Raw genomic sequence first — 23,351 nt, forward strand, 5'->3', positions numbered from 1 at the left:
TTGTGGTATACTTGTGCCATTACTTCTGCGATCCTTTTTACTCAGACATAATCTTTTCTTCTTTATGGAGTATAGATCGCTGATTTATAGGAACTCAATCGAACCGACCATTTCTTAATACCCAGGCCCAAAATGTTTTACTCACCCCCAAATGTCAAGAAACTATCGTCATCATCATGGTCTACATGGAGTTATGGCTGGCGTTCCTCCGATACGTTTATTCTTAGCAGCATGTCGATGGCATTGTTCACTGGTTTGTTTTACAAAGTCTTCTGGTGATGGCCTGTGAGAATTGACAATAGACATATCTTTTAGATGAAATGCTCTTCGCCTTCATGGTCCCACTCCTTCCGCACATCTTCGAAACCCGTCTAGGGCTGGATACAACCATGACCCAACGACTGACATCCGTCTTCCTAGTCGAAGGTGCTTTGATATCGATCGTTTCAAGTCCATTGATTGGGGATATAGCCGACCGAGCCAGCTCCAAAAAGGTACTACTGCTGGTGCTGCTGGTACTGACCCTGATCAGTGTGTTGTGTCTTTCAGTAACTACATCCTGTATGTGTCTATCTCACCTACATTCAGGATATAGAAAGCCTATACTGACTCTAGCAGTGACTTGGCTATTCATAGGTCGCTTTTTCCAATGTATCGTTAGCAACGCATTATATATCGTCAGCATTGCCACCATGGCAGAAAACATAGGATCGGAACACATGGGCAAAATAGCAGGGTTGAGCGCAACGATTACTGCGGCAGGAACTTGCTCTGGTCCTGTGATTGCCGGATTTCTGTTCGGTCTTGGGGGTTATTGGACAGCATGGGCTGGCGCAACTTTATTTCTTATCGTCGATATCATTATGCGTCTTCTAATGGTCGAAAAACCACAGAATCGCCGTGGGACTGGGCAAACGCATACTCGGTCTCTCTGTGTGGAAGACCATGGAGATAACGCGGAGCGAGAGCCGCTTCTGAATGGGAGCCGGTCCTCGTCGGTTGAGGAAATCGGCGGTTGGCGCTTCTACATGTGTCTTTTCCGTCAGCCTCGATTCACAGCAGGAATCATCTGTTATTTTGTGTTTGCGCTGTTTATCGCTAGCTTTGAGTCTACGCTTGCGATGCATGTCCGCCATACTTTTGGCTGGGGCGTGTTCCCAGTTGGGCTCTTGTTTGCGTCCATTCAAGGACCAGGTATGATTCTGTCGCCTTTGGTTGGGTGGTTGAAAGACCGTGTGGGATCGCGCGTGCCCACTACAATTGGGTTCATCTCCGTTGCGCCATTTTTGTGGCTCCTTGGTGTGGCAGGCGATGCACGGTTTCCTTGGGCTAGTTTGGGAACGAGAGGAAAAATAATTTATGGCATTTGCACCACCATGTTTGGGTGTTTGATGTGCTTACTGAATGGAGTTGGGACAATGGAAGCGACTGGTAGGATTTGGCGACGATCCCTGCAAGCTAAGATACTAAAGGTTATCACAGAAACGGTTGATGAACTCGAGGACCAGAGCCCGGGAATATTCGGACCCTACGGGGGTTATTCCCGTGCTGTCGCTATCACAAATATGAGCTGGATGTCTGGTCTCCTAGTTGGGCCTATTCTGGCTGGATTTATGGTGGAAAAATTTGGATATCTTGAGCTGCAGTGTGTCCTTGGTAAGCTGACACGCCAATAGTATTCACTCTGACAATACTGACAGTCACTAGTGGTTATTTCCTTGCTGGCTAGCGTTAACGCTGCATTTAACCTTAGTTTAGCTAGCCCTGCAAAGGATGATTGTGATGGTGATGTAAGAGAAGATGGTCCATGATCGTTATATATCGCGGATGCTGTGCAAATTCAAAAAGATTATGCATGCAAACCTTTGATGAACACCAACCTGCATGTGAACTCAATTACAGCAAGCCAGAGAGATTTCAAAAATCCAGACACGCAACTGACCTTGATTGGGTGCCACATATGCATCTTTTCGACCCCGGTCATTTGACTAACCAATATGATTATACATACTCCGTATGCAGCTTCGCAATCCTATCACATAGCCATGCCTGGGCCTGATTCCGAACAGGTGGCTTGGCTGGCATGGTGCCATGCATTCACACGCCACTCTTCTTAATTGGTCAGTGAAAGCCGTAGCTGTGAAATACGATGTATTTTAGAATGAGAATGTATGTGGCCTTTTGGAGCGACATCTATTAAATCAAATAGAATGCTGACTACAACCTTGTATATATGTGAGTTTAGGTTCCTTGGGTGGCAAGGCAGAGGTCGTCTATAGTCTATAGCGTTATATATACAAAAGAAAGTAATTCAAATGTATTGCATTACTTCCAGACCCTCCCCAGAACCCCCTACACACTCAAATTCCAAGATCTGCGCGGTTGTTGCTGAGCGCAAAACTCACTTTATCCCCAGAACCGAAATGTATCCAACGGAGACTCCGTAGTAGATCCTTTCCACGCATGCCCAGGCGAATAGTCAAGGGTCGACGTACGAAAGCTTTGTCTGAAACCCAATATGAGTTGATTTTATTCTTCACAGAATCTCTGATACAGTGAGCTTCAAACTATATCGATTTGTCAGAGTTATATCTATGACAAATTGCTCAATCAGTCGTGGCTGGATATCAATATCGGCATTGATGAGATAGTCGAGTAGAATAGGGTCCTGGGCACTCTAATCGAATCCAGCGCATAGATCTATGTGCAGTTCACGACGGGCAAAGATCTGGTTGAGGTATCGCTGTCATTCTTCAGAATAGCTAGAGTATGGAAATCCCCATTTCCACTCACGTCGCCAATGCCAATTTCGTTGAGGTCCCAGTAGCTATATTTGTCGCAAGGGAGCAAAATTAATGTCCATTTCACTTCGACCAATGACTTGGCGCTATACGAAGATTTGGAGTCAAGTGGTCTGTTCGTGTAGAATGCAAGGATAGATGGACTCGAAGAAACTGGGCGTGGATCAAGCGGATCACCAGATCGTCAGATCTCCCTCCTCATGGAGGGGTATGGCCAAAACATTCCACTACCTTGCAAACCAATAAATCGATATCCCTGTTCCAAAATCCCTACGTGACTAACTCGACCGCGAAGGGCGATACCTCGTTCTCGACGAACGTATCCATGAGCAAGCACTTGAACAGGTGTGGCCTTCGCATTCATACGAACCCTACGTCCTTATTTATTGCGATGTAAATTTGGTGAATATTATACATAGTTCGGTATGGGAAGGTTTTTATAAGTGACTGAAAGTATCCTACTTATTTTCTAATCTAACGTGAATATATATTGGCCTTATTTTATTCACATATAATGATCTTGATTGAAGAGATTGCTTCAAGAACGCTTGGGCGTACAATACCAGGCCATGAGGATGCTACGGGATTTTGGAAACTTGCAATTTATGACAGGTCCCAGGACTAAATGAGAAAGGTCAGAAAGCGTTGAATAGACTATCTTAGACGAGACAGATCATCGAGACCGTAGTATAAATAGAGAATTTGCCTAATAAAGTCTTAGGGGAAACGATCGAATAAGAATCCCCGTGGAGGGAAAGGCCGCTGGGGGAATATACACAGAGAAAGCATCAAAAACACGAGACTGGTACAGAAACAATCTGAAAACCACTAGGCCGCCGTAATGAAAACTAAAATCAGAATACAAAAGCAAAGGCTCAAAGGGGGAACCCCAGCGAAGCCGTCTATTGCGCATTGCGGAAACGTTGAGGCATATCAGGCATGGACGGATGGGGAGCAGACTCGGCTCCATCGTCATCTTCCATGTCCTCGTCCAAATCTTCAGGGTGTCTGATAAGGATTAGTCAAGGTCAAATCACCAATTTCAAGTTATCAACTCACGCAAGCAGTTCCTTGATATTCCTCATCTCATAGTGCTTCTTGCGCTGCTCCTCGAAATGAGCATGCTTCTCGCGAGCTTCTTCGGGAGACAGAAGCGGATCATCGGCAGGCGCATCGGTGCCATTCTCATCCCCAACGCCGCCAACGTGAACATGTCTCTCGCTCTTGTGCGAGTCCGTGCTCATACTCCGATCACGGAAAACACGAGGATCATTCGAGGTGTCTGGCAGGCTATCCTCCGGTTCACCGAGCTCCAGGTCCGGGATTTCCTCCTCTGAGAAGGCCTTGCGGTGAGCCCCGGTTTTATTCTTCTCAAGCTCGTCAACGACAATACCATTCGCGTCGAGCAGGCTGTCTTGGGCTTCGTCCATTCGGATCAACTCGTCGTCCTCGCGGGGATCGTAGTGAGGAGCATATGGGGTCTTGGGCTCATCGATCTTCATCTTTGCTGTCTTTTCCTGCTCAGTGAGGTAGAGGTTTGCCTCGTCCCACTTTAGGCGGGGTTCGTTTTCGTCATGGGCGCTGACTGACGACTGGCGGCGGGCGTTGGTGCCTGGTCGGGTTGTTGATGAGGAGCGTCGGCGGCCTGCATTTTGCAAGGTATTTTGGAGGGTGAGCTCCTTTGTTTCTTCGGGCTCGGAGATTGCTGGGACGGAGGGTGGAGAGGCGGCTGTCATTGGAGCGAGGCTGCCCTGGAAGGAGTTGGAGTTCTTAAGGATACCTGTGGTGACTGGTTAGAATGATTTTGTATATGGCTTGATGTTGATGTAGTTACTCACCTCTGGGCCGATGGTGCACATCCTCAGAGCTGTGCGCCTTGGCCGGCATGTGTGGTGCGGTCGTCATGGTGGGAGTATGGAGGGGAAAGAAGAGTCGCCCGGTTTTCAAGTGGGCGGGAGATTTAATAAGAAGAAGAGTTTTGAGTTGGGAAACAGGGAATCAAGGGTGTGGCCTGTTTTATTTTTATTCCTATCACAAGCCTCAAATTGCTCAGCTGCAAATTCCGGCGAAAAAAGAGGCTGAGCACCGGTTGTGGTTGGTAGGGCTAGTAACGGGTAAATCAGACGTATTATAAGCCTGACTCAGACGGGTGAAAGTCAGTTCTTGGATAGTCACAAGAGAGAAACAAAAGAGAAATATGAAAGCTGAGAGCTGAAAGTAGAACAACAACGATGATATGGTCAAGTGAACGTGGGGTTCTCGATGACGTCGGCCCGATCATCTACCCGAAGCCTTATGTAACTCACGTTGGTTATCAGATTCAGAGTCACGTTGGACAGCATTGCATAAGAAAGCTATCTGGCACAATATAATACGTTGACCAGCGAGCTAACAGTTCACTAATTCTTTAGTGTTGGATTGGTGTTGGATTGTGAAACTCATGATTTGAAATGAGGAAAAACTAAGAAATTGGAAAAGCGCTTATACCGGTAACGTACATATGTATAGGTTTTTATAAGGAAATGATGTGCAGAATATATTAAAACTAAGATCAAGGCAAAAACCACCAAGTCTTTCAATTTATTCAACGCCAGTGATGTTTCCGAACCAAGCCCAGACAAAAAAGAGCAAAGTCCCAAAGTCCACGAATGCCTTGACAACACCAACTAGATCGCCCGAACGGGGTATATAGATATATATGCAAAAAAATGTAAGAACCAAAACAGCAAAAGGAAAGTGGGAATAAAAAGAAAAAATAAAGTCTCGAGCCAGCGAAAGCAAGAATGAAAGAAATGAAAAGCAAAACGGCTTCAAGCAATAGAGTCGAACTCCTCACGCTCACGGAGTCGATTCCGCGCAAGAGTATCGCCCCCATTGGCAGATAGCTGCATCCAGTGCAGTGCCAGACACATACTCTGTGGATCTGACTTTGAGTCCTTGTCTCGTCGGTACATCATCTCCGCCTTGAAAGTGTCGCGCGGGAGAGTCAGAGGGAGTGTCACGCGGGGGAGAAGCTCCGGGTGAGTCAGGTAGAGGATAGCGAGTTCGCGCTGGGCGACTGCGTTTCCTTCTTTGGTGGTGATGATCCACATACCCGCTGCATCTTGGATGGCGCGGCCCGGCTGGGACTGGAAGTCTGATGCGAGCGGGGGATGGCGGCGAGATAGCTCTTGGGAGACTATTCGGTCGGCGATCTCGACCATGCTGTGGCAGATCTCCTCCTTAAGGCTTAGCGCGGCTAACCCGAATTGGAGGAATGCGGTCCCGCGGTCAGTATTGTTTAGTTGATCTGCTGGTACGAAGGCGGAGATGAATTGGAGGTCTCTGAAGAGGGTCTTGGGCTTGAGTTCAAGGATGAGATCGCGCAATGCAGCCACGATCTGGGCTTCGGTTGGAGTAGAGTAGTCAGAGCGTCGGGAGCCGCATGTGACTGACTCCGGTGTCAAGGGCAGGGCCGGGTCAGTCTGAGGAAAGTTGCAGGGTCCCACTTCAGAGAAGCTATGACGAGTCCGATGGAGTTGAGGACTCCGCATTCTATCTGTGTCCGGAGAACCAAGGGCGTGCGAGCTTGCATCATGTGAGGAAATGAGTGATGCAATCACCAACGACCGTAAGTCCCGCAAGGCGTTGAGTTTCACGAAAGGATTACCATGGCGCGAGAACACCTCGATCAGCCGGTGGAAGACTGCTTTGTATGAGAAGATGGATGGCCAATCTGACTCCAGAGTTGGTTGTGGGAGTTCAGAGGCCTTGGCACTGGGAGATTTAGCACGGAGTTTATCCAGAGACCTGCTCCGGCGGCCTCTCAACGAGCCACGCTGCACAATATACTTAGAGCGCTCTTCGTAGTCGGCGTAGAACTTCTGGACAGCCGCCCGTCTGCGCATTTCCATCTGAATGCGTTTCTGGCCAAGTGCATTGGTAAACCAGGCGTCAGTCTCACTACCACAACTCCACACCGGAGAGCCCAAATCGCTGAGTAGCAGGCTAGTCAGTGTCTCCCTCAAACCATCCATGAACGCCGCTTTCCCGTGTGTTTTACGTTCGACATGACGGGGTTGACGGGTCGCAATTTCACTAAACATAGACGGTGGTCGGGAGTACACGCTCGAGACGCTTCCGGCATACATATGATTCCGCTGTGGAGCAGACCAGAACGTACTGCTTGTGTCACCAGTAGATGTGGAAGCGGCGCGACCATGCGAGCCTCCGATCGAAGACATGTCAATCGAAGGGAAGTCTCGTTGGGGTCGCCATTTGTCGGACATTATGCTTTGGATTGAGGGCTTGCGACCCAGCGAAGGAGCGTCCTGAGAGAGACGGGACATAGGATCCGGCATGGTCAAGTTCGCTCCATAGAAGTGAGACGCATCTTCGCTTGTTGCCGTTGAGGTTCGAGGAGTGCTAGGTATTGACAGCCCTGGGAATGCGCGAGAGCCATAACCCTCAAATCTCGAGCGCTCTCTTTGAAACATTTCACTTGCCCATAACACGGGCGTCTCGCTCATCGTTTCACCGACGAGTTTATTGATGATCGTGCGCACCTCGTAGCAGAATCGGTGAATCCGTTCTTCACCTTTGCAGAAATTCTCGATGCCGTTGTGCGACAACCATCTGCGAGTTAACTCGACTTGTTCGTCGGATAGCTTGTTCGGGCCTCCTTGGCTACCGGGTGCCTTCATCATGTTCATGACTTGTACTTCGGGTTTCTGGAACAAGGAGCCGCCCAGAGACCTCGGTCCGTAGCGAGATCGCTGTTCCTCGGGGTATTGACTGAACAGTTGGGCAGAGTAGATCATCGTTTTCAACGCCATAGCGACATGTTTCGCTTCCTCATATTTCATGGAATTTTTGACATCAGTCATGTACCACATTTTGTCTCGGATTTTGGAAAAGGTGCCTGCGAGGTCTTTGACTTGAGTTTGGAGTCGTCGGAGGCTATGTTCGAGAGATGCAAAGTCACTCTCGCAACGCTCAATGACAGCTCGTGATTGGTTCAACGAGCGACTGTATGAATCATGCATTGGCCCTAAGATCCACGAGTCTGCAGCTCTCGATGTTTGCCCGAGCTGTCGGCAAGCGTTCCACCAGTAGTGCTCGCCAACAAAGTCGGAGTCATGATGGCAACAGAACATGGCTTCGCTGAATCGCTGCTTCAGAGTCATGGCAGCTGTGGTATGCAGTGAATTATATGAGTCGTATTCGCCGGAGTCTTGGATACGGTTCTCCTTGATAAGTCGAACAATGGCAGTCTGCAACGCCTCGTGGTTTTCCTCTAGTCCCAGGGTAGTGGAATGTGCATCATCGTCGCTTTCCATGACGGGGTGCTTAGTATCAGATTTGCTCTCCGGGAGAAGGCTCCAAGTCAAGTTATGGCCATCGGCTGCAATGGAGAATATCGTCCAATGCTCATCCGATGGGTGCTCTAAGCTCAAACGCTCGTTAGGGTGATCCAAGTCGGTCAGCTCGAAGCGGATTCGAGCGGCCTTCTCAGACAAGCTACTTTCCGGTGCCAGGATGGAAGGTGTCTCCACTGAAGAAAAGGAACCATTATTAGACGTAGGCCTTGAACTTATGTCGTGCTTGAAACGAGCAAATCCGGAGTCCGTATAAAGGTGGATAGATGCCGTGGGGCTGGACGGCCAAGTGGGGGGCCCCGAAGAGACTGGCGAGAATGGAGCACGTGCTTGTTGGAAAAGAGCATCTAGAAGTGTGAGAGCATCCAGGGCAGAAATCATAAGGAAGGTCGAAGGGGGGTTTCTGCGGGAAGTCTGCGATGATGGTACTTCCGGTGTCGTGTTGAAACGCGTGAGCATATTTTCAACACGGCTCTTAACGGTCAGCCGAGGAATCGAGGAATGGTGCCTTCTAACGTCAGCAACAAAACAAACGCAAGATCCAAGAGTATGCGTACATTGAACGCAACACAGCAAATACTTGAGAGTAGGCACGGTGCCCGATCTGATTCAGCAATTTCTCACGGGCATCTTTTCTGATGTGAAAGTCAAGGAGGAGACCATGCGTCTAAATATAGTCAGTTTTCAAATCCATCACAGGCTAGAGGTTCATATACCTCGGGATAGGTTAAAGCGCCATAGAGGAACTTTGAAAAGAACCATTGGACGAACAAAAATTCCAAGAAGCGACTGCGGCTCTCAGTGCTGTCCAACTTGCGCAGAACGGCCTTTGAAAACTGCAGCACAGCGTGAGGAAAGCCGCCATCTGGGTCATCAAGCACATGGAACAAGTCATCCACGGCAGAAGCAAAAAACTCCTCTGCAACGTCCGTCCGCATGGGATCCAAGGCATCCATAGAAAACTCCAATCCAGGTGGTGTGGCTATAGGTTCTAAAAGAAAGGCACCGGTTTGCACAATGTCCATAAGGTAGAGTTCAAATTTGGAACGGGCTTTCCAATTACTCCCCGTTGTCCAGGAAGACAGGATTTGGCCGATGAGAGGGTAGTATCTACTACTTCCATCGGAGATTAGTTGTGCGCACACAGACGACCATACATCCATGCGCAAGCGGGATTCAGGCGTCTCTGGATCCAAGGGGGCGGCAAAGACGTTAAAGAGAAGTATAGATAGTGGGTCAGTCCTCTCAAAGGCATATGCGTGATCCTTGAAGGCAGCCAACTGGGCCTGATTTCGGGCCAGGTAGGATTGGCCCCTGGCACGGGAAGTTGAAGGGAAAGCAGGATCATTGGAGTCCAAAAATGTGGCTGGAGAAGTAAAAGCGGCCAATTGGGAAGAAGTCAGGCTTCGTAACCGGTCAACCAAGAACTGGGGATCAGAGCGAACCAGCCGCAATATCTCCAAAAAGTCCGTCCGGGATTGAGGGCTCAACTGATGAAGGAAATCGGGGAAACCGTTAATGTCCAGAGATGGCCCACCATCCGTGGAGCTTGTTTGGTTGTTAAGAGTACACGACTCCTGCAGGTCATGGAGTGTGTTGTAAAGATTCACGAAATTAGTTTTGTCATCGTGTTTCAGGGCTTCCACAAGACCCCGTTGAGCATTAAGCCCGACGCGAATCATACGGGCCGAAACGCCGATGGATACCTTAGTTGCCCGCAGACGTTTCTCCAGACGTTTCCTTTGTGCCTGCTTGCGTTGGGTTTGATGATAGCGGGCCGCAAATTCCTCAAAAGACACCTGGACATATTCCTTGGATGTAGATGTTTGTCCGGGATGTCCATAGGCCTCATCCTTGGGACTGGGACGGGCCTCATCCGTGGGACTGGAACGGGCAAAGCCACCCAACTCACCCGACCCAACGGTTGGGGTTTCAAGTGTGGACGACATTAGAGGTGAAGGGGGCAAAGGTATAGATTCGGGATCTTGCGCCCGATGCGACAAGTCACATGGTGGATTAGCCTTGGGGGAAGCAGGTATTTGCACGGCTGAAGGATATGGTTAGGTTGCGTTGCAATAGGGGGTTGGCGGGGACGACTATTTGGCCCCGAACCACCATGAAATGAAACCAAAGAAAACCAAAACATACTGGTCACAGAAGCCCAAGAATGATATTCCAGCATCTTGCCATCAGTTGCAACAGACATTCGCAAACCCCCCCTTGCCGGCGGATACTTATCGCATTCTATCGGCGAGAAATCCAAGTTCTCGGAGTGACGATGCACTCGGAAACAGTCGGCGTCCAGGATGGATGAGTTGAAGAAGAGGCGTAGAGAAGAAGAACGAAAAGAAGAAGAATAGAATAGGGGGGGAAGATAGTTAATTTTAAAATCTAAGGTCAAACAGTAAAAATAGCTATCAACCAAAAGACAAGTTTACAAAGAAAAAAAGAGTCAAAGTAGTGTAGACTTGTGAATTGGATTCCAGGTCTCGCTAAAAGAGGCAAGCGAAAGTACTCGGTACAAAAGAAGAAAACAATGCGTTGGCAGTGCATGAGGTGTTCCACCATTGGTGCTGCTCAATGTAATGAATGACCAAAACGGGGATGAGGGCGCCCCTCTTGGCCCCCCTCCTTTATAGACGTGTATCCAACTAGGACTCTGCATGTGGTGTAATACTCCGGAATCACTAGGTACTATTGGAAAAATAGATACTAACAACAGTAATTTTGTTGTATCGCTCTTATCGCCAACTACACGATCGGATCTTATAATGTACAACATAGTATTGAAAGTGGCGATACTAGTACTCACATGCACAACTGGTCAATACTTACGGAGTACACGCGCAAAACCGGGGCATTTCATGCAGCTCATCCGGGACACCCCGACAAAGAAAAAGAATTTAAAAAAAACCAAATTCTAGTAAGTCGAATTTGTATGGTTCATAAAGGCGTGACGATGCTTCGCTTCACCGGAACTCCGTTACCTACGTTGTAGGTACAATATTGTACTCATGCAGAATATCACCGACAGACCCATTTCTTATCAACTTCCTTCTGACCCACACGAACAGCAACTTGGTCAAGCGTTGCTTTTAATGTTTCTTTCGACACTTTGGGGAATCTAACTTGGATTAGAAACAGGGTATGGTAAAAGAGGGTGGGTACTAACCGTTTCTTCAAGATCTCAACCAACCCAATCTTGCTAAGATCACTACCCTCGACTGCTTCTTTAAATTCGGCAATTTGCTCGGGTGGGAATGGTCGCTTAGCCTTTGATGGTGGTAAAACGCCGCCTGCTGCTGGTACTGGGAGAGCAGGAACGCGGAACCCATCACTCGGTGCTTTCGCGGGCTGGTCTAGCGGCTTCGGCTTTTCCCAGTATGCAGTTGAGAAGGGGTCGATGGGGAAGTTCACTCCATCGGAGATAGTTTGAATCCGGTAGAGTTGATTTTCCGGGGGCACTCCATCAGCGGCCCACTGGATACCCGTAGTGACAGGTTCTAAATCACCAACAATGAGGCGGCGTTTACCCTCAGCGAGGGCGTCATCTTCGTCGTCAAGGAAGCCATCGAGATCATCTTCGCCCTCGTCACTGCCCTCGTCTTCTTCTTCAGAGTCCAGCTCTTCGCCCTCTTCGGGTTCCTCCCATTCTGCCTCGGAGTCGTAATCATAGTTGGTATCAGGCAGCCCGCGGTGGTAGGGGTTTCTCGCAAGTCTCTTCGCAGATGACTCGGGCACGTGACGGGTATAAGTTCCCTGATAGGGAGGGCGGATGTCTTCACCAAACTTTAAAGACTTCATCGTGACTTTGCGCAGGAGCTGTTGGGGTTTTGCAGTATCCTGACTATGAGCTGGCTGCTCGTCGGATTTTTGTAACTGCGAGAGTATTTCCCTGACAGAGGCAGTCCGCTGCCCTCGTCGGCGATTGAAGGGGATTAGTTGGAAGACCTCTGATGGACGGAATGGATGTATTTCATCCAGTGTTTCTTTGCTTAGAGATGAGTCGACGGTTTGGCGGACATGTGCAAGTGCTTCAACGTCACGTTCGAAGCGATGAGGTGGCGCCACAATAGTATGTGATTTGAGGAAGAAAGCGGGAAACTCCCGCACGTAGTCCGACTGTAATTCACGAGGTTCATGAGAAGCCTCTCCTGTAGATGACTTCCTAGGGGACGAAGGGACAGTAGTCACCTGGCTTGACGAAGTGGGAGGTAACGTCGGTTTGGCAAAGAACGAGTTGAGTTTCATTTGTGACTAACACAGTAAGTATGATAGAAATGTTCGGATGGCTGTATCACTCACTCGGGTCTTCTTCTCCTTCTCCTCATCTTTTTTGCGCTTCTCTTCCTCTTTGGCGGCTTCTTTGGCGGCTTTCTCATCTTCCTTTGCTTTCTTCTTTTCATCACGCTGCTTCCGTTCTTCTTCGCGTTGAGCCTCCTTCTTGCGCTTCTCCTCCTCACGTTCGGCCTCGCGTTTCTTCTTTTCTTCGGCCCTCAAGCGCTTTTCTTCTTCCTTCTTCACCTTTTCCTCTTCCCTCTTTACTTTCTCTTCTTCTTTCTTTGACTTTTCTTCCGCTTTTTGGCGATCCTTGGCTTCTTTTTCTTGCTGCTTAGCATCTTTGCCAGCCGAGGCAACCTTGCGCTTCTTAGACGCCGGTGTATCAGGTTCAGGATTGGAAGCCTTGTTTGACGGCGAAGTTAGTTCCCGGTCAAGGTTAGAACGATCTTCCAGGTTCCTTGCAGCATTTCTCACCACGATTTCAATAGTGGAGCGAGGTGTCATCGTAGTTTTCGGAGCATCAGACGCGGGGGACCCATGGTCAGCCGGTAGAGGGAGAGAAGGAGCGCGGTTCTCTTGATCTTCACCAGCGTGGTCGGTGGTGCGCTTCGCGTTTGGCGATGGGGTCGCATCATCAACTTCGTGAATGGAACGCTTGCGGGTCCCCGAAGAGGGCGAGGCCGGGAAAGATGGAGCCGGTGGCATCGGCGACAAACATGTGTTGGGGTCCACTGACATCACGGCACTCGAGCAGAACAAAGGAATTTGTAGTAGTAAAGGTGATGGATGTGGAAAGATAGGGACAGAAATGTCGTGTGACAAGTCGCGACTTCAGTTCATGAGGTTGGTTCGTGCCAAACAAGGAAAGAATGACTTTTTAAACCGGAAATCATGAGATTGAGATCAGAATTACTCAACTGACATCCAGCGAAAGAAACTCGACCCCGCTAGAGTGAGAACGCAATGATCATCCAATCCATCGAAGGAGTTGAGCCCAACAGGGGGACGCGTTAATTGTGTCGCGCTCGCGATAAGCACGTGTGTGCTTAGTAACCCCCGGGGCAGTCTTCAATATGGCATCATTTGAGGCTTTTCGAGATATTTTTAATGCCGAATTCTGTCTCAAAATTGGATTATGCCAGAATGGAATGCTCAAAGCCATGCCTTCCTCAAACTATGGATGCCATGGCTATTGGTCTATAGACTACGAAGTGACCAGCCCTACACCTGGGCAGGGCCTTGTTCAAAATGCAAAGTATATGGGTTTACCTTTGGGGTAACAATTACTATCTCTAGATAAAGAGAGGCTGTGCCAGATAAAAACGCCGCGGTTCCATGCAGCCGCACAAAGAACGATATCAACCCAGAAGCCGATCTAAAGAGACCCGCGGTGCCATACGACAGAGGCCTGAACGAACAAGATGCGGCGCTTTCACGGAATAAAAAAGGTAGGGGGGACATAAGAGGTGCAATATAAACAAACAACAAGACACATTTGAAACCATCAAGGCTTGCTAGATGTGATCCATTGTGGGGTCAACGAGATAAGTATTATGTGCAATGGATGAGGTGGTAAGAATAATCATGTAGAGATCATGAGATGGAATGAAGTGGTATGTGGGACAAGAACGAGGATATCGAGAATAGGTTCTCATTCGCTGTCGGAATCGGGGTTTGCGACGAATAGTCGCACATTAGTCATGGAAGTAGTTCGTTCGTCCACACTTCCTCTTCGTCGAAGGTCAGCTGCCTTCTTGGCTTTCTCGGCTGCTGCAGTGGCGGCACTCGGTGCCTGCATGTCACCCACGGCATCTTCTTGTTCCTGTTCGCTGCTATGCGTTGTGGCGGCATCATCCTTGATTAGAGATGACATCCGACTCTTTTCTTCTTCTTGAATCTCTGCTGATGTGTTTTCGGACACCTCTGGTAGGTCGGTCTTCTCGTTTGGAGGGGTGCTGTTGCTGCCCATGGTCCCCTGTGGTCTCGTGTATCCACTTGGATAACGGTGGGCGCTTCCTAGGGAGCTGCGGCCACTGCCGGTCCGTCTGTGAACTGCGGCACCCTCGATGCTATGATCATCATAGTCTCCGTCGCCAATCTCGTTTGCACTCAATCGGACGGGGACCTTAGCGCCCACGAGGTTTGAGGGCGAGAAATCAGCTACACCCTTGGGACCGTGTTTAATTTTGCCGCTACCCAAAGTTCCTGGACGGGCGCCTGATCCATGAACCTCGAGGTAGGCTCTCTTCTTGTCCCGCATGGCCTGCTCGCGCAGCCTGGCGTCTTCAGGTTGAGCCCGGTCGCACCAAACAGTGGCCTTTTGACGGCGCATGAGGGCCACATATCCAAGCTGAGAGTTGGCAGAACGAGACGAGGCAGTTCGTCGGATGTCGGACACTCCCTGCCCCGTATGCGCCATCGGGTGATTTCCAATCGAGGAGTTCGACGTTGTCGTGCTGGACGTACGTCTAGAAGGGGGATGGTGGGGGAGGTTCATGGGTTGCGGAAGAGGAGGCGGTGGGGGAGCGCCGTGGTATTGCTGGGAGGATTGGTAGGGCAATACGCTGGAAGACGTCGTGCGAGTCCGACTGTGCGCACTTTGAGGGCCTGCTGGGTGAGGAGCAAGTTGACCCCGTGGAGAACCGTAATGCTGATATCCGTATCCGTGCTGGGCACCACCGATGGGCTTCCGGGCAGGAGGTCCCTGGTGGAGGGGCATTCGAAATTCAGTCATGTTGGACTAAAGTTAAAAGACCAGCCTGAGAATCCCAACACGCGCGACCGTTATTATCTGGCCGGTTACCAGTGCGTAGGTGGAGGTTTCAGGAGCTGAGATCCTTGTTCGTAATGACTTGGTCCGGTGCGCGCGGCTGACGGGTAGGGAGATAATGCGGTTTCAGCGCCCACTTGCAGTATGCAGCCGCAAAATCCGGTTTGGGGGCTCTTAAGCGGAAGAGTGAGATTTTACGTCTTAAATATGTAGCGGCGCCAATGGATCGAAAGAGTGGAAAGGGCTGGTTCTTTTCTGGGTATTTTGAGGCGAAGATAAGAGCGCACACGAAGTCTGTCCAAACTCAAGTATGCCGTCTCAGGGAGGGATCACTCTAAAGCGAGGGGAAGACAGCGACCTCCAGGAGAGAGAGTCTCTTAATAATTGTAGAAGAGGTCGGGGATGAGCAGGTCCTTAAGAGGAGGCAGGTTAGATCGGGGGAAGAACAGGACTTTGACCGGCCGTTCTTCGGTTGAGAACGATGATTGGTCGATACGGAACACGGCGGAGGAAGTACTTTCCTACTCAATTTGGCGGGTGGAGTACATTGCAAAGCCACAGTGAGGCTGGGTAAAACTTACGGTTACATTTCAAGGTTTCAAATGTTTCAAATGTTTTAATTTGTTGTCTCTGTCCAGCTCACCTGGTCATTTTTCTGTGAATATCGTCATGTTTACTGTATGCTTCGATGTTACATGAGAACATAACACAACTGAAGTGGCAGGTGATTGAGAATGATATGGCACCTTCCTTATTAACGCTTCGTCTACAAAAGAAAACCTTGGAAGGTTTGTGATCTTACGCGTCGGGAACATCTAAACTTCCCCAACCGACAACAAACACATACTATGTAGCAGGAGCTACAGCCAGCCACGAGCCACGATCCACCCGTAACGCCAGACACATTAGCGACAATACCGGTCCACAGTGCCCACGTTTTCTCCCACGCCTGGGGTTCTCAGTCTAGTGCGCAGTAAATAGCGGGCCTGTTACGGGCACGCCGTCTAATACTAGGCACTTCGTGGACTCAAAAACCGTGACATGGCGGACCGTGAGCGAGCTAGCGTGCGAAACTCACAGCGGCCTTGGTTGGTGGTGACACTATCAGTTACTAGTGCTGATCCATACTCTCCCTAACCGGGTGCTCGGCGGCAATCACTTCTCGGCAATCACTTCTTGCTTCTGCCTTGCGGTCTAGATATCACTGGTGGACTTGCCAACCGATATGAGGATCTGGTTCACACATGCCGTCTCCAGCAAAGAGGACAGAACATTGTCCAATGTTCCAGAACGTTTAGTGTCTGCAACCAGAGCTAGGTCCATTTGGTCGAAGAGACATCGATTCGCAGGTTCTGTTTGATAGGCAGAATGACCCTCAGAGTGGGGACTGCCGCGTATGCCGTTGGTCAAATGCTTGTCTGGACACCTAGTTCCAAATAAGGTACGAAGAAAAGGTGACTATTTCACACTGTAACCTGAGCTAGCTTTTTATACACTGGTCGTAAGCTCTCAAATTTTAGCTAGATGTATATAGTGCCAAGAACTGGTGGCCGCGGGATGATCACTGGGTGCCATTGACCATCCAGAATGCGGGGTCTACATTCCTGTCAAAGAACCTTGAAAGCTAACACTGCTAGGACTTGTGTCGGTCAACCCGGTAATGGCCCAGGTGATAGCACGGAGTAGTTGCCAGTCGGGTTGATTGTCTACTAGATTCATGAATGTTTGTTCTAAAGGTGACGTTAGGCGACGCTTCAACCCCTTCGCTTAGGAACGGTGAAATTCTGCGCTTGAGGACGCTACGTCAAGAAAAATTTAATAAAGCCCTAACATGAGCTAATTACTGAAACTTTCAACCCTATCAAGAATGAAACAAACATAGCTGCGCCACACTATCGAGTGGGCTGATGACTTAAGATCTAGTGGAGCTGCAATTGGAAAATTGTATAAGTCGTGACGTCAAAGTGTTTCACTTTATCCTTTTGTCGAAGATAACAAAGGGCAAAGTACCTGTCCCTGATGACACATTGACATTCAGAACCAGGAACACGCCGAAGACGGAAGCCAGTAGTGTGATACGACAGTGGGGAAACCAAAACTTCCAACAACATCCAGCAAGAAAACCTACTGCAAGTCACAACTTGGGTATAGCCGAACCGGACACTAGCGGCCTTGGCAGATATCCTCGATTCGCATCTTTGCTTTCCTATTCGCCAGTACCAAGATCCCGGCATTTGGCATGGTGAAGTCCTTGTTTTGCCCTTAATCTGTGTCTCCGCGCCGTTATCCCCAGGTGTCCGCTGGTCCACTTAGCCTGATTCTGGTATGCTTGCCGAATGAATTAGGGCGCGTTTTTCGTAGCTAGGCTACATCAGTCGTTGGTGCATGTTGGCCTGTATGATTAGAGGTTCGGATATATATTTTGTACTCAATATATATACATAGAGCGCTGGGTAAGGTAAGTTGTTTTTTATTTGTCTGATTTTATAGTCCCTTCAGTATCTTCCTGGCCATGGGATCGTTTCTGTGTAACAATACCTTCGGATGTTCCAAATACTAGTATATAAAATTGTGGAACATCCTCGAATGTCCTTAACTAATTGATGGTGGTACCTAGGTATGGGACTATTGTATGATAAACCAAATGATGCATCCACCTTCACATCGGCCTTTAGCACCCTTTACTTTGATACTGCATCTTCTATGTCAAGCCATTTTAGGTAGGGGTTGGGATTCCTTGTTTGCGGTTTCGTTTCTGTTTATTGCTTCTGTTTTTCATGAAGTGAAATAGGTCATGGTTGGTCGTTTTCAGTTTCTGTAGGTGATCGTGTCCTCAATTGTATTCATCTCGGCAATTACTTTTGTTGCTAGCCTCAAATGACAACAGGATGTTGGTCTCTTCGAGGGGGCTGTATAATCGGTTGAACCTTGTAAAACTTAATCCAACAGCCCTTCAGCGCTGGAATCTGTCATCACACCTGGGTAAGATTGCGAGGTACCTAGTTCTGTTTCTTGTTTTCCGGTTCTTTGGTATATATATACATATGTATGGCTTGTTCTCCACACGTACTTCCATGGACACGCCCTCTTAGTGAGGCCAACATCATGAGAAGGCTTGTGCATCCCAATGGGGATAGTACATATGTATTCTGATGTATTGAAAATAAAAAAGCGACAGAAAACCTGCCCGACAAGGGTTTCCGGGTCGGCCAATTACTTGTAGATTAGCCGAACGCATGACCAGGCATCGAGACTGGTGTCGAGAACGATCCCGGCGAAGGACTTGCCAGCCACCCAACACGGCCATACCAATTCAGATATGATCTCGATCGATAGGTCGCTCTTTGCCGCGATAGATATATGAAGTAATCTAGGGCCAACTGCACAGGATCTTACCTTAGCATCGGTTATGTATTCTACGTATGCACTCGTTTTTGGTTGAAAGAAAAACATCGGCATACTCTGGAATGAGATACACTTGAAATGACCAGGTATGTTAATCACGATGCAACAATCAGGATAGAAGCTGCCATCGAGCCAAGAAGTGGCTGATTGATGACCCCAATGTGATAATATTCTTCCTGGTATCGAGGTGATGTCTTTCAATGGCGAAATATATACTTTCCTTCGGTTATTAGAATTTAGTAGGCTCTGATCAACGAGCCAGAATAAATTACGGAATCAATTTGAGAAAGATACATCGAATCGGGCTCAATAACTTATTTAGTTAGAGTGTGATGCTAACAATGTCAAAGTCGAGATCGACCCCTCTGGAACCACTTTTTTTGATATGATTTTTAGCCTTAATCAATGATTGCTTGATAGATGTAAGTTGTCGCAACATTTTCACACAGTTGGGTTCCATAACTCAGTTGGTTAGAGTGTGGTGCTAATAACGCCAAAGTCGAGGGTTCGACCCCCTCTGGAACCACTATCTTTTTGCTTTTTTGCTTTTCTATCCGACATTCACCACGAGCGAGGCATACACCACGAAAAGAATAAGTCAAAGCGAAACGCCTCTACATGAGTGTGCCTCTTTTGGCGCTATACAGGAACATTAAATATCGCCGTAATCCAGTGCTCTGTAAAGCAATGGAATTTCGGTAGACCAAAGGATTCGACATTGAATAATCGACAGCAGAGAGTAAGCAAGCTTTCCTATATCTCATGATCATGTAGGGCGTGGATACTGCCAGGATGGCTGGAGTCAAAAGATATAGTATTTACTAGTCCACGAAGATAACTCGTCATACTCTGCGCAATTAAGTACCAAATTGACATATATCATTAACATAATCTGACTCTATCGAAAAGACATGTTATATGTAGTAGAGATAGAAGGCAGACCCGAAAAGTGTGTATAAAGGAAGGGTATTGTAAAGATGATCACACAAATCGCCTATCGAACTTGAACATTTGTTCGAGGATTCATTACGTTCCCTGATTATCCTCTCTTGGGATTTCCTCCACCGGTGAGTTTTTGCCATCATCCACGGCTTTACCCCAAGCCTGTTCAAAGGCAGAGTCAGGGGCCTCACTTGATACCGGTCCCTCGAGCCCAACAACAGAAGTCTCGACGGGCTCAACAATGGAAGATTCGACGGGCTCAACAATGGAAGATTCGATGGGCTCAACGACAGAAGATTCAACGTGCCCGACGACAGACTCGTCAAGCTCGACAATGCGTGAGTTAGCAGGTTCATCCTTATTCAAATCAAGTTCGACGTCAACCTCCTTTTCAACCATGACATGGGAAAAGGATGGCGAAACAGGTTCGTCCGGGTCCGTCTCTCTGGGCTCCACCTTGTTCCTGGCACCTAGTAGCTCGAGATCGAAGTTTGAACTGTAGACCACAGCCGAGAAAGCTTCAAGTTCGCGCACATTCTGATCCATGGCAGCCAAATACTCATTGGGGTGGTGAACACCGTTGCCAATCACATGCGCTTGGCGAGCCATGACAGCCAGGAGATTAGCAAGCTTTGTCTTGCGCTCGGCATTGGCAGCCAGAGGCACAACAGTAGCAATGGAATCAAAGGATTGGGGGGCAGTCTCTGGGGCAGAGGTGGGTGCCTTGAAGGCATCGGCGGCACATCTTTGATCGATCAGAGTCGAGAACCCTTCGTTGTTGAGAAGTGTCAGAACATGAGAGAAAGAGGGGGAGTCGATCAAATCGGCAGTCTCATCCAAAAGGTGACGCAGCTTCAGTGCAGTCTGTGAGGAGGACGGGTCTGCGACACCTTCGACACCGGACTCGCGCAGGACATATTCCTCCTCTTCGGCTGGAGGAAGTAGGCAGGAGAGCCACTTCTGGGACCGCCGCTCGTCTTCCGTGCTGCCTTCTATCTTCCGTCGGATTTCCAGAGTCAGCTCTGACAATTTTGCCAGGCTAATATCCTCGCGTGGATTCAAAGGCCCAAATACTTCCTCTACCGCGGTTTGTACTCTGCCCATGAGGTCTTTCCATCCGCGGTGAAGCAACCACCAACTGAAGGCCAGGTAGCGTCTGTTCGTCTCAAAGTCATCGCCCAATGTTTGTGTGAGTTCATCGTCATTGTCTTCGAGACTGATTGTCGAAGCGTTGGCAGGGGGTGTAGCAAGAGATATCACACTGGATAGGTAGTTCCGGCGGCCCAGGAGGTTGAGTTGGATACGGGTGAAGATGGTGAGCAAGGAGAGAGTGTATATCAGAGTAAATGACCGAGTGATGGCTGCATTATTAGTTTCTCACGCAATTTAGTAGGAATTACAACAAACGCACAGGTGATCTTCACTTCATTCCACAGCTGGGTCTTATTGCGCTTGGGCCGAGGTTGGTCCTCCCCAATCTGGCTTGTGTGCACAAAGCCCTCGCTCTGGAAACTGGCATCATCCGCGAGACTAGGAGCGACAGAGCTGAAATCTGAGCCAGTAGCCTCCCCAGCATTCAGCCGGGCCAATCTCTCCGCCCGCTTCTGCTGAAGCTCCTTGGTCAAGTCCTCCACGGGCAAAGCCTCAATGATATTCTCGGTAGCGGTCGGTAAAAGTGCTAGGACGGTGTATGTGCAATCGGTCTGGTTCTGTTCGAATCGGCGGCGTAGACTATTGTCCTGGTCAGTGATCAATTCGGGGGAATTCACTCGAGTTGAACCCGGCACGACCTCACGTGCTGGCAGAACAGGAATTCATCAAAAGGGGATACTGACTTTTCACGGGCAATCCGATCACTACTCATACGTTCTCGGGCTTCGGAAATCTTGGATAAAACATACTGGCCGGCCAGGTAACCAGCTCCGATCACCCCAGCCCCGATGGCAAGACCTTTGCGATTGCGCTGAAACCAGCGCCTTGTCGCACCGATCATGTTGATTGTTTCTGTTGCTCAATGGGGATAGATGACAATATTCAAATCATGATATAGTAGAAGATGGTTCGATAGATGGAGAAGAGAGGCTTCGGGCGCAGATCGCCCATTTCAGGCGGCCTCGGCTACAGCTCTCACGTTGACATGAAATCATATAAACCTATAAACCTGCACCATGTGAACCACGAAGGTGTTACAAGCTTCTCTCAACAGATAGAATTTCAAAGGAATACTAAACCCCAGAATATTTTCAAATTTATATTTCCGCTACTAATTTACAATTCAACACACTCCCACTTTGTTCATATTGGAGCTCCCCCGGATTCGGCGTGGCCGTCCCGCAACAACCACAACCCGCAAATCTTATGGATATTTGAAATTTTCTACCTCTTTTCTTTTTACTCCTGAATTATTTTAGTCGAGATCCTCAAGTTCTCAAACTCATGGCTACATACTACCTATTTTACATATGGGTTTTACCTCATTCCATAATCAACTTTCGGAAGTGATAAGCTTTGCCCCCAGGGCCGATACAGGCCGCCCCCCCTCATAACACCTCATCCACCGGCCAACCTACCATCCCATCCATGCAACTCTTTTAGCTTTTTGCTACCCTATAACAATACCACCTCTTCCAACTAAGGCCAGCAGCCTACTTGCGAAACCCCAACCCGGCTTGGTTGCGCACTGCGTCATCGCGGGGATGGAGCCCCGCAAAACCCCCCCCGGAGTACTTCCTGGAGATCTTCGCAGACACCACCCATGTGCGAGACGTGCTCAAAGGTCAGTTAAGCTCGGTCGAGGAAAGGTCGCAAGAAGTTTCGTCTAAACAAAATCTCATAGGTGTCCTCAATCTTATCTTCTTCCACCGTTACTTCCCCTCCATCCGCCCAGTCACATTCGACGTGTTGGACTTTACACTTCCCGCAATCAATGACGCAGACCTAGAGACTCTGATTGATGCGCGCGTATCGGCGTTAGTCCGGCAGCATCTTTCCTCCGCAGCCGGTGGGCAAGACGGCCCGATCGGCGGGGGCGGCGGCGTGCGAGGGCGGATCGCAGTCGAGTTCTACGAGAAGAAGCGACGGCGCTCGGGCCACTGGTTTGGCGGACTCACGGGGAAGGGCGAGGAAGAAGTTTGCTGGGAGATTTGGACGCTGGATGTGACGATCGCGACACCGCGCACCGAGTCCGGTATGTATACGGCTGGGTTCTAGGCGTTCTTGCGCCCTATACTAATCCTAATCTCACTACAGAACGAGCCAAGGTGCGCAAGGCTATGGGTAATATGCTGCAGAAAGCGGCTTTGAAAATTCTGAGCGTGGTCAACCGGGACAAAGACCATATCCCGCCCATCACTACGAGTGATTCCAATCCGTTCCCTTATCGCATTGTCGTCAACCCTCGTGCTGACGGATGGGGAAACCGTATGGGGCTCTACTGACCCACGGAGATACGAGCTTTGGGGATATCATGCGAATCAATATCGATATCTCCCGGGCAGTCTGTTGTTCAACCAACTGGACACTCTCTTCGTTCGAAGATGAAGAGTACAAGCAAATGATGATATGACTTACGAATCCATCAAATATTACAAAACAGTCACTCAGAATCAGAATCTGACGTGTTGATGCGATGACCATATGGAGTTTTCGGTGGGCAGGCGTTTGGAAGAATGATCGGTTTGAGATGGCTGGGTGGTTCTTTTATAATGCCCGATATCTGGTTGGCGCATATTCCCTTTATTACATGAAGACTTTTCCTCGCACCCCTCTGCATAGCAATGAGGCAGAGGCCTGAAT

The 23,351-nt window shown here is 48.9% G+C and overlaps 7 protein-coding genes across 7 annotated transcripts; 2 read left to right on the top strand and 5 right to left on the bottom strand.

The window, feature by feature from the left end:
* Positions 1 to 132: 132 nt before the first annotated feature.
* N7529_011121 (uncharacterized protein) lies at positions 133 to 1,811 on the top strand (the record flags this gene model as incomplete). Its single annotated transcript, XM_057246647.1, has 5 exons — positions 133 to 253; positions 316 to 561; positions 619 to 1,431; positions 1,483 to 1,656; positions 1,708 to 1,811. The coding sequence occupies 5 exons, from the start codon at positions 133 to 135 to the stop codon at positions 1,809 to 1,811; spliced, it is 1,458 nt and encodes a 485-aa protein (XP_057091996.1).
* A 1,892-nt stretch (positions 1,812 to 3,703) lies between these two features.
* Positions 3,704 to 4,706, bottom strand: N7529_011122 (PP1-complex regulatory subunit GLC8; the record flags this gene model as incomplete). The annotated part of the gene is made up of 3 exons (XM_057246648.1): positions 3,704 to 3,809; positions 3,861 to 4,581; positions 4,640 to 4,706. The coding sequence occupies 3 exons, from the start codon at positions 4,704 to 4,706 to the stop codon at positions 3,704 to 3,706; spliced, it is 894 nt and encodes a 297-aa protein (XP_057091997.1).
* A 905-nt stretch (positions 4,707 to 5,611) lies between these two features.
* Positions 5,612 to 10,364, bottom strand: N7529_011123 (uncharacterized protein; the record flags this gene model as incomplete). Its single annotated transcript, XM_057246649.1, has 3 exons — positions 5,612 to 8,737; positions 8,875 to 10,205; positions 10,307 to 10,364. The coding sequence occupies 3 exons, from the start codon at positions 10,362 to 10,364 to the stop codon at positions 5,612 to 5,614; spliced, it is 4,515 nt and encodes a 1,504-aa protein (XP_057091998.1).
* An 818-nt stretch (positions 10,365 to 11,182) lies between these two features.
* Positions 11,183 to 13,144, bottom strand: N7529_011124 (putative chromatin assembly factor 1 subunit A; the record flags this gene model as incomplete). Its single annotated transcript, XM_057246650.1, has 3 exons — positions 11,183 to 11,282; positions 11,331 to 12,415; positions 12,464 to 13,144. The coding sequence occupies 3 exons, from the start codon at positions 13,142 to 13,144 to the stop codon at positions 11,183 to 11,185; spliced, it is 1,866 nt and encodes a 621-aa protein (XP_057091999.1).
* A 946-nt stretch (positions 13,145 to 14,090) lies between these two features.
* On the bottom strand, positions 14,091 to 15,173 carry N7529_011125 (uncharacterized protein; the record flags this gene model as incomplete). The annotated part of the gene is made up of 1 exon (XM_057246651.1): positions 14,091 to 15,173. The coding sequence occupies one exon, from the start codon at positions 15,171 to 15,173 to the stop codon at positions 14,091 to 14,093; it is 1,083 nt and encodes a 360-aa protein (XP_057092000.1).
* Positions 15,174 to 19,640: 4,467 nt separating this feature from the next.
* On the bottom strand, positions 19,641 to 21,549 carry N7529_011126 (peroxisomal biogenesis factor 3; the record flags this gene model as incomplete). The annotated part of the gene is made up of 3 exons (XM_057246652.1): positions 19,641 to 20,917; positions 20,968 to 21,295; positions 21,352 to 21,549. 3 exons carry the CDS (start codon positions 21,547 to 21,549, stop codon positions 19,641 to 19,643), a joined length of 1,803 nt encoding a protein of 600 aa, XP_057092001.1.
* Positions 21,550 to 22,202: 653 nt separating this feature from the next.
* On the top strand, positions 22,203 to 22,993 carry N7529_011127 (autophagy-related protein 101; the record flags this gene model as incomplete). Its single annotated transcript, XM_057246653.1, has 2 exons — positions 22,203 to 22,743; positions 22,806 to 22,993. Coding segments are annotated over 2 exons (729 nt in total), but the record flags the coding sequence as incomplete, so codon positions are not given.
* Positions 22,994 to 23,351: the final 358 nt, after the last annotated feature.

This window comes from Penicillium soppii, assembly GCF_028829465.1.
Source record: "Penicillium soppii strain IBT 18220 chromosome Unknown utg000010l, whole genome shotgun sequence".
In the NCBI taxonomy this organism is placed as follows: domain Eukaryota; kingdom Fungi; phylum Ascomycota; class Eurotiomycetes; order Eurotiales; family Aspergillaceae; genus Penicillium; species Penicillium soppii.